The following is a 9492-nucleotide window of genomic DNA, read 5'->3' on the forward strand; positions in this document are numbered from 1 at the left end:
TATATATGTAAAGTGTGTGTGTGCGTGTGTGTGCGTGTGTGTGCGTGTGTGTGTGTGTGTGTGTGTGTCTGGTGTCTGAGGAGGCCACAAGAGAGTACCAAGTCCCCTGGAACTGCAGTTCTTAATGGTTGTGAGGTGCCATGTGGGTACTAGGAACTGAACCCGAGAATCCTCTGCAAGAGCAGCCAGTGCTCTTAACCACTGAACCATCCCTCCAGCCCTCACTCTACATTTTAACTAACCAATCATTTGTATGAAGAAGAGAGTGCATACTCATGGATTTTTACAGTTGATGAAGTCAAACACAATCCTATATGATTGATGGAGAAAACAGTAAAGATTAAAATTTACCTTTAAACTGGTTGTGGTGGTGCCTATCTGTTATTCCAGCACTTGGGTGGTAGAGGCAGAAATTCAAGGTCAGCCTTAACTACACAGAGAATTTGAGGTCAGCCTTGGCTACATGACACTTTCAAAAGCCAAAACCAAAAACGTACCTTTAGAACCTCAAAGGATGGGGCTGGAGAAATGGCTCAGGGGCTAAGAGCACTTACTGCTCTTCCAGAAGACCCAGGTTCAGTTCCCAGAACCCACATGGTGGCTAACTACTGTCTATAACTTCAGTTCCTGGAGGTCTGACTCACTTTTCTGGCTTTTGTAGGCACTGAATATAAATGGTGCACTTACAGCAGGTAAAATACCCTGACATATAAAATACAAATAAAATGATTAAAATCTTTTTAAAAATCATTTTTATTTTATGTGTATATTACCTGCATGTGTATAAGTGCACCCATGTTGTGCAATGCCCATGGAAGTCAGAAGGCATTAGATTCCCCTAGAACTGGAGTTATGGATGACTATAGCCACATGTGTGTGCTGGGACTCGAACAAGGGTCCTCTGCAAGAGCAGCCAGTGCTCTTAACTGCTGAGCCATCTCTCCAGCCCCATAAAATGATTTTTTTTTAATGAAAAAAACTCAGTGAGCTGGAGAGATGACTCAGTGATTAAGAACATGCACTGTTCTTACAGAGGACCCCAGTTCAGTTCCCAGCACCCACATCAGGCAGAACACAACCACCTGTAACTCCAACTCCAGGAGATCCATCACTGCTGGCCTCCAAAGGCACCTGCACTCACATACATGCATACACACACACTCATATACATATTTAAAAAAATGTACAAAACAAACAGACCCTCAAGTGAACCCAAGAGAATGAGATGCACATGGAAGAAAAACACAGAAGCTTCCAGGTTTGGGTTTACACAAGCTCTGGATTCCAGGAGGCATGGCTTGGAAACAGGTTGCAGAGAGCATTCAAAGCACATGGCAAGGAAGCCGGTGAGGGTTGATGGGAGTGCCAAGCTGCTTTTCCAGAAAAGCATGTGTGTGAATGGATGTAAATCCTGCTCACTACAGCAGATTGCAGACTGGAGATCTGGGATGCCTGAAGTCAGGACTGTCACTGCCGCTGGGGGAGCCCAGTGGAAAGTGTCCTTGCTTGCCTAGTGGCTCCGTTTCAGTGGTGATGTGGGAACTGTGTAGGAAACACTCACGATGGGAAGCAGCCCTTCCAGGAGACCTGGAGGAAACAGGAGAAAGGCAGGTGCTTTCTTTTCAGAAGCGAGCAGAAGACAGACTGGTCTGTTTGGGTCACCCTAGAGGGCAGAGTCTAAACCAGTAGGTGGGGGGTCTAGGTCACAGGAGAGCAGGTCAGGTTGTGGTTTTTTTTTTTTTTTTTTTTTTTTTTTTTTTTGAGTCAGGGTGTCATGTAGCCTGGGCTGGCCTCAAACTCCCTATGTAGCTGAGAATAACCTTGAATTTCTCTTTCTCTCTCTCCATTCCATCCCTCCTTCCCTCTCTTTTTCCTCCTTTTTTCTTTTCTTCCTTTTTTTTTGGAGACAGGATCTCCCTGTAGCCCCAGCTGGCCTGGAACTCACTGTGTAGACTAGGCTGGCCTCAATCTCACAGAGATCAACATGCCTCTGCCTCCTGAGTTCTGGGATTAAAGGTGTGCGCCATTATGTCTCCTCCCCCTTTTTTTTTCAGTAAAGTTTTTACATTTAGTTATTTAGTGATAGGGGCATGGGTGTCACAGCTTGTGTGTAGAGGTAAGAGGACAACTTACGAGTATTGGTTCTCTCCTACTATGTGGATTCAGGGATCTAATACAGGTCATTAGGCTTGGATGAAAGCATCTTTTCTCACTGAGCCATCTACCCCTCCTAGGACTAAAAATTTAAAAGGAATTTTCTAGCAGTTCAGTGGTGAATAGGGTTGTGGAGCTAGGCAATGAGGGAGGGCCGGGGTCCCACCCTGGCCACAGAGATGTGGCCATCAAGTCCCTTCCCTGTCTGAGTTCCTGGGATTCCAGGCCAGGAGAAGTTGGGAGAGAGGAGAGATTAGTTTGGGCTAGCCTGCTGCCCCTTTCCCTCATGGAGATACACCAGCCAGCCTCCCCAGTCTCTGGAACTCTTCCATGAGACACAGTAGTTTCAGTAGTGTCTCCAAAAAGCACTCAAGTCCAGGCAGGGAGAAGGAACTGGGGGAAGTGGATTCAGCAGCAAGACGGTGGCCAGGCATGCTGGCAGACTCTGAGCCCTTTCCTCCACCCGTTAGCTTCTAAGGGCTGCATCAAGTGCGAGGCGCCCTGCCCAGAGGACTGGCTGCTCTACGGAAGGAAATGCTACTTTTTCTCGGAGGAGCCTAGAGACTGGAACACGGGCAGGCAATACTGCCACACTCATGAGGCAGCCCTGGCAGTGATCCAGAGCCAGAAGGAACTGGTGAGTGTGTGTCAGCAGCAGGGACCGTCAGGGCCCACCCTTGACTGTAAGGGAGAGCCACATTCAAGCAGAGTGTGTGTCTATCCATAACCAACACCCCCCACTCCGCCCTGGCCCCCATCTCCAAGCCACTCAGCCACCGCACAGCCGTAGGTGTGTAGGTGAACTCCCTGGGATCTGAGCATGCGCACCTCCATTGTCTAAGCTATACTTCCAACAAACCAAGGATGGTTTGCTGAGCTAAATAAATTCAATACTGAAAAAAGGAAGACTGACAAGCCGTGAACACACTTGTGCAGTGTAAAACCATTCTTATCTCCTACCAAGTAGGTGAAGACACTGTCTCTCCGCTCGTACAATTTTACCTATAGAAGAGTTCAAGAAACAATTCATGAATCTCTCAGTCATTTTAGGTTTGGGGTCACCTTGGTGCACCTTTCTAGAGCAGTACTGAGTCTCAAAAACAATTTCTGCTTGTCTGGGATGCACAATATGCCTGTGTCCCTTTCCATAGAGAAAGTTCCAGAAGTACGCAGGTAGGTGGTGTGTTAAGATTTGATCAGGATCCTGGTCACTCAGCAGCAGCAAGCTGGGGGAGGAGGCCTTTTGCAGGCTGTTGGGGACAACTCCTGCAAGTGTGGGAGCCCTTAGTGGTGTGCGCTCCAGCCGTGCACTCCAGCCGTGCCTACCCCACTCCCTGCATGCTCCAATCCGGGGCCCTCAGTTTCTGAAACTCCTCCCAGGCTCTTCCACACCTCCCCGGAGCCAGTATCTTCCACGCCAAGGCTTGGTAGTGAAGAGACAGCCCCTGGTGCTGAGTTCTCCCTCTTTTCTTTTGCAGGAATTTATGTTCAGGTTCACGAGGCGAGAGCCCTGGATTGGCCTGCGCAGAGTAGGGGATGAATTCCACTGGGTCAATGGGGATCCGTTTGACCCGGACACGTGAGTCAAGGCTTCATTTTCTAGAAGGCCCTTGACCTTAGATGGGGAAGGTGTCATCCCCAGAGGCAGCACTTGGAGACGGAAGCATGAGGCTTTGTGCTGGCTATATATAGATCTTGTCTCTAGGGCCAGCGGGGGAGTGACTGGCAGGGACCCTTTATGAAAATGGCTTGACTTCCCTCCCCAAGTCCAGCCTGCACTACCTAGAGCTTTATAATGTCAGGTGCAGGCATGCTGCACCATGACCACTGCATCCATGCATTTCCTATTGACCAGGACTTAGCTACATGCCCACACTTGGCCACAAGGAGGATGAGAGGTGTGGCTCCTGTGGGTAGCAATGGGCCATGTATACATTGTGGCTGTGGAAGAAGGGGGCTCTGAACACAGCTGTCCACTGGCACTGTTGGCCACTTTTCCTAGGCCAGGACTTTCTGGTGCAGGTTCCCTGCAGGAGGCACTGGGTGGTGTTTTGTTTGTGTGATGTGGGTATGAGTGTGTGGTTGCAGGCTTGGTGTGTGGTGTGGGGACAATGGTGGCAATGGTCTTGGACAGTGGGGGGTTGGGGTGGCTGTGGCAGTGGGGGTGGGATAGTGTAGGCATGGGAGGGGAGAAGGTTGGTTTAGGGACAGGCAGGTCACCTGTGGGGAAACAAGAACTTCAGGCTCCTGGTGCAGCCTCCACCACTGGAGCAGTGGGCCCTGGGATGCCAACCTGATGGTGATGGCAGGAGTGACCCCAAGGCAGGAGCTGAAGGGAAAGGCTACTGGCAGCAGAGCTGGTGGTGAGTGGGGTCCACAGGGGGCTAGCTCAGGCCTCGGCTCTTCCCAGCTCCTCCCACCACACTAGTGCTCAGTGGTTTTACCACCTCCTGGCCCCAGTGCCTCTTTCTCCCTCTCTCCCTTCTCCAAACATAGACCATGGAAGAAACTTTCTTCTCCTTTCTGGAAACTTCCTGCTGTCAGAGCCTCAGAGAGTTCTGGAGGTTAGGGTCCCTCAAGGTCTGATCCTGGACAAAGAAATCGTTTTTGGGTCCATTCAACACCCTCTTAGCTACCAGGGGCAGAAATTGGGTGAGCAAGCCCTGTTTCTTTAAAATAATTTTTGAAATATTTTATTTATTTATTTATTTATTTATTTATTTATTTATTTATTTAGTCTTTTTAAGACAGGGTCTCCTTGTAGCCCCAGCTGTCCTGGAACTTTTTATAATGAATATGTGTGTACTTTAAGAAGTTCTATGGTGGTAACTTTCTATATGGCTTTTTCTAAATGAATTGCCACCACGCCGGGCTTATTATTTTTATTTTATGTGTATGAGTATATTGTCTGCATGTATGTAAGTGCACCTGTGTCATGCAATGCCCGTGGAGGTCAGAAGTCATTTGTTTCCCCTGGAACTGGAGTCATGGGACATGCCAACTGCCATGTAGGTGCTGGGAATTGAACTCAGGTCCTCTGTAAGAGCAGCCATCGTTCTCAACTGCTGGGCCATCTCTCCAGCTCCCTTTAAAACAATTTTTAAAATTTATTTTTATTTTATGTGTGAGTGTTCTGTCATGTAAGTACACCTGTGTATGTAAAGCCGGTGGAGGCCAGAAGAGGGCATTGGATCCCTGGAACTAGAGCTATAAATGGTTGTTAGTTGCCATGTGGGCTCTGGGAGAAGAACCTGGGTCCTTGGCAAAAGCAGCCAGTTCTTTTAACCCTTGAACTCTTTCTCCAGTCCCAAAGCCCTGTTTCTTTATAATACATCCAGGACCATGTGCAATGTCAGTGAATTCCAGAGCCACACAGAACCATTCATCCAGTGTTAGTATCTGATTAAGGCTGTTCCTGTCAGTCCCTGAGAGGTTTCATTCAGCCTGGCTTTCCTGAGTTTGTACTGTGTGCTAGACACTGTACTGTCAGTGAGCCAAGAGAGCAGGGCACAGAGCCCACTATTCACTGCTTGGGGACTGATGGTGACAAACAGATGTACCCCTTCAAGGCTGTGATGAACCATGTCCCACAGTGTAAATGGCACTGTGGGAGGTAGGGAGGGCAGAGGGTGGCTCTGAACTGGACACTTTAGAGTTGACCTTGGAAGGAGGTGGAAACTGGATGGGGAAGGGAGAGGGCATCCAGGAAGGGTCTGTGGAGCAGCCCCAGGTAACTGAAGCAGAAAGAAGGGAGACAGTGGGAGGCCAACCTAGGAAGGTGTGCCAGGTGGCTGTCTTGGAAGGCACTCCAGTGATGACTAGCTGGGGGGACAGGCCAAAGACCTCAAGGGCCACCTCTAATGGGACTACATGTGCCAGTTGTGAGCACCTGGTCTCTTCTCTTCTGTCACAGATTCACCATCTCAGGCCTGGGGGAGTGCGTCTTTGTGGAGCCCACCAGGCTGGTATCGACGGAGTGTTTAATGACCCGGCCCTGGGTGTGTAGCAAGATGGCCTACACGTGAGGTGGATCAGGCCCAAGGTGGCCCCTCTGCCCAGTCCCAAGGACACAGCCTGCTTCTAACAGGAGCCACCCCTGTCTCCAAGCAGAAGTGGTGGGGAGGGTGGCCTCTGCCTCTGTCCCCTCTCAGGCTCCAGAGCTCTGAGGCCCTGGTTTCTGGTTACTTTTGTCCTCAGGCAGGTCCTGCGGCTCAGCAGTTAAATCTTAAATGCTAAGTAGCGTAGACATCTTTTCCCCATACATACATCACATGCTTGTAAACACACATACAACACCACCCAGGCTCTTCTTAACAGTTTCTTCTCCCCTGGCCCTGCTGGAACCTTCCTTCCTTACTGCAGCCCAGGTGCTTCTGGGAAGGTGGGGGGCTGACACAGGTTGGCCCAGCAGTCTGTCCTCTTCAGTTTCAGGTTGCTGGGGGAGGTAGGCAGACACAGCTTGCCCCTCACCTTGGAGAGAACAGCCCAGGGCCAGAGGCCCCTGTGTCCATCTCCCTGGGGTCCTCAGGCAGGGCCCCTGCTGTGCCGTGGTGCTGTTGTATTGGTCACTAATGAAATAAAGACATGACTGCATCGACAGCCTCTTGTCATTTGTTCCAGGATCACAGTTCAAGGAGGAGCAGAGGAGCAAAGTCTGTGGGTGGCCACCATAAAGCTGCACCTTTCCTAGTGTGACAGTGTCAACCGAGGATGAAGAAATGAGCAACAAAAAGGAGCATATTTTCTAGCCTGGGGCCTCACTTAATGCTATTCTTGGCTGTGTGGAGGGTGGGCTACACCCTGGTGCCTTCATTACTATTCAGCTCCATCTGACAAATGTTTATTCACACCTACTATGTGGCAGACACCATGCCAGGCATGGGGGATCTGTGGCCTTATCCTCCAGGGAGTGCACAGGGAGGAAAGGAAACATAAAGCACTAGAATGTTCTAGAGGAATGGTTTATTCTGCTTGGGGGAAGATAGGGTGGTGTGAGTGGGAGGATTTGGCAATGTTCAAGTTGGGCTTTTTGAGGGTTTCTGGCCTCTTCCTAGCCCCCACCCCCTTGGTCTGTCTGGGTAAGAAGTAAGGACTGCAGAGCTCTGGGAGCCTCTGTCTCCAGCATCTCTGAGACCCCATGCAACCTGTCATGGAACCTGCTGTTTGTGACGTCTTCCCGCTGTCTGGGATGTCCTCCTGTCTCCAACCAAATGAAATGTACATTCCTTCCTGGAGCCAAGTCTTTCAGTTTAGGTCCTGGTCCATTTTCAGAAAATACCTCAGAGGGAAACCAAGTCCCACAGGTTTCTGTTCAGTCCTTTTGAGTATAGTTTTTAGACAAAACTACTTGCTTCTGTTAGCTTTTCTGAATGCTTCCTAGATATTTCTTCAAATATAGGCAATTTAGAGCTTCACAGGAAGTCAGTGGCAGACCAGGATATATGCTAAAGTGTTAAGGGACTTCTTGGGGAGCTCTCTTCTCTAGCATGTGAGGAAATGTGAAGACCCACTGCCAGATGCCCCTGTGGCCTCCTAATCCCACCTGTGCTCAGCCATGGCCAGGCCGCGGCTCACCAACGCCTCTCAAAGGGTTATGAGTTCAGAGAATGAGAGTCATTCTTTTCTTTTTAAATATTTAAAATATTTTATTTATTATTCTTATTTTATGTGTATGAGTGTATTGCCTGCACGTATGTGAGTGCACCTGCGTCGTGCAGTGCCGTAGACGTCAGAAGAGGGCTTCGGATTCCCCTGGAACTGGAGTTAAGGACAGTTCATAGCCGCCATGTGGGGGCTGGGAATCGAACCTGGGTCCTCTGCAAGAGCAGTCAGTGCTCTTAACTGCTGAGCCATCTCTCCAGCCCCCCTCATTCTTTTCTTAAAAAAATTATTTTTATTTTATGTGTGTGAGTGTTTTGCCTGCATATTTCTATGTGCACCTATGTTATGTGATGCTTGTGGAGGCCAGAAGAGGGCATCAGATCCCCTGGAACTGGGGTTACAGATGGTTGTTAGCTACCATATGGGTGCTGGGAACTGAACCTGGATCCTCTGCAAGAGCACCCAGTGCTCTTAACTGCTGAGCCATCTCTCCAGAGAGTTATTCTTATTAAACATTTGAAGCCTGTTGCCTGTTGCTTTTTTTTTTTTTTTTTTTTTTTGCATCTGGCCAAAAAAAAAAAGTTTGCTCCTAACCTTGGGCTCATCCGGAGTCTACAGGAGCCATCCTAAGTCTAAGTTAGGTTGGCAAAGCAAACTGGTGACCATGGGTCACCAATATTTTAAGTTTTCCTCCTGTCTGCTCCTACAGAGGAAGAAAACACAAGGTGAAAAACAAACAAACAAAGCCTCAGACCAAACCAGACAGAAACCCTGCCTCCCTGCCCCACAACCCCCTTCACACTGCGCAGGAGGAGTGTGGGCTCCTCTGCAGTTTCTACAGGTCTGGCCATTGCCCACCTGCAAGTGGCCAGAGCTGGCTCAGACCGTGCGCTGTGCTCGCTCTTCTGACCCCCAATCCCCACCAAGCTGTGTGTGCCCGCCTCAGGGATGACTCATGGCCACCCATCTCCAGCCCTACTTATACTCTGGGCTCATTTTTCCTTTTGGAAGTGACTCCCTTAGAATGAAGAGTGCACCAAAAACCAGAGCCCAGGCTCCCTAGGCAGATTAGAACTCAAATCCCAGCCTAGGCCTCAGTATTATCATTGGAGCACGCAAGGCCTCTGCAGGCAGAAGCTGTGGGGTAGGCTGACCCCAGGAGGGCTTTGGAGCGATGGAAGATGCTGACAGAAGTCTGAGAGGACCTACGGAGGCAGTTGGACTCTGTATTAGCCACTTGACTGTTGTTTCTTAATCTTCCTCATGCCTGCAAAGCAGCTGTCAGGCAAGTAAGTCAACAGATGAGCAAGAAGCTCACCTTGGAAAAAGACGTCTATGAGCCCACTTGTGTGACTTTCCTAAGGTCACAGAAAGTGAGTCATGTCAATTATGACATCTTTCCTTTTCCTGTGATGATTTTTATTTTTTTGAGACAGGGTCTCCTGGTAGCCACAGCTGTCCTGGAACTCCCTATGTAGACCAGGCTGGCCTTGAACTCCCAGCGATCCTCCTGCCTCTGCCTCGGAGTGCTGGGATTAAAGGTGTGTGTCACCATGCCCAGCTAACACCTGTCATTTTCAAAGAGCTCTGGTCTGGGGACACCTTCTGTTAGTGACCCAGGGACCACTCCTTCCCCCCACACCCAAGCTTCTCCCATGAACCGGCTCTACGTGGTCTTGCTCATCTGGTCATAAGTCCCAAGACAACAGAGATTGTGTGTTGTCAGTGTCTGTCTAC

General features: G+C 49.5%; 1 protein-coding gene across 1 annotated transcript in view; it reads left to right on the forward strand.

Annotated features, from left to right (window-relative positions):
* The window catches only part of Clec2l (C-type lectin domain family 2 member L), a 16079-nt gene extending 9332 nt beyond the window's left edge, over positions 1–6747 (forward strand). The window contains exons 3-5 of the mRNA XM_008823497.1: positions 2625–2791; positions 3633–3733; positions 6068–6747. Coding sequence (XP_008821719.1) covers positions 2625–2791; positions 3633–3733; positions 6068–6179 — 380 coding nt within the window. The 3' untranslated portion in view covers positions 6180–6747. The remainder of the gene's footprint in view (positions 1–2624; positions 2792–3632; positions 3734–6067) is intronic.
* Positions 6748–9492: the final 2745 nt, after the last annotated feature.

The sequence above is a fragment of the Nannospalax galili genome, unplaced genomic scaffold (assembly GCF_000622305.1).
Source record: "Nannospalax galili isolate Female #2095 unplaced genomic scaffold, S.galili_v1.0 scaffold307, whole genome shotgun sequence".
Taxonomy (NCBI): Eukaryota; Metazoa; Chordata; class Mammalia; order Rodentia; family Spalacidae; genus Nannospalax; species Nannospalax galili.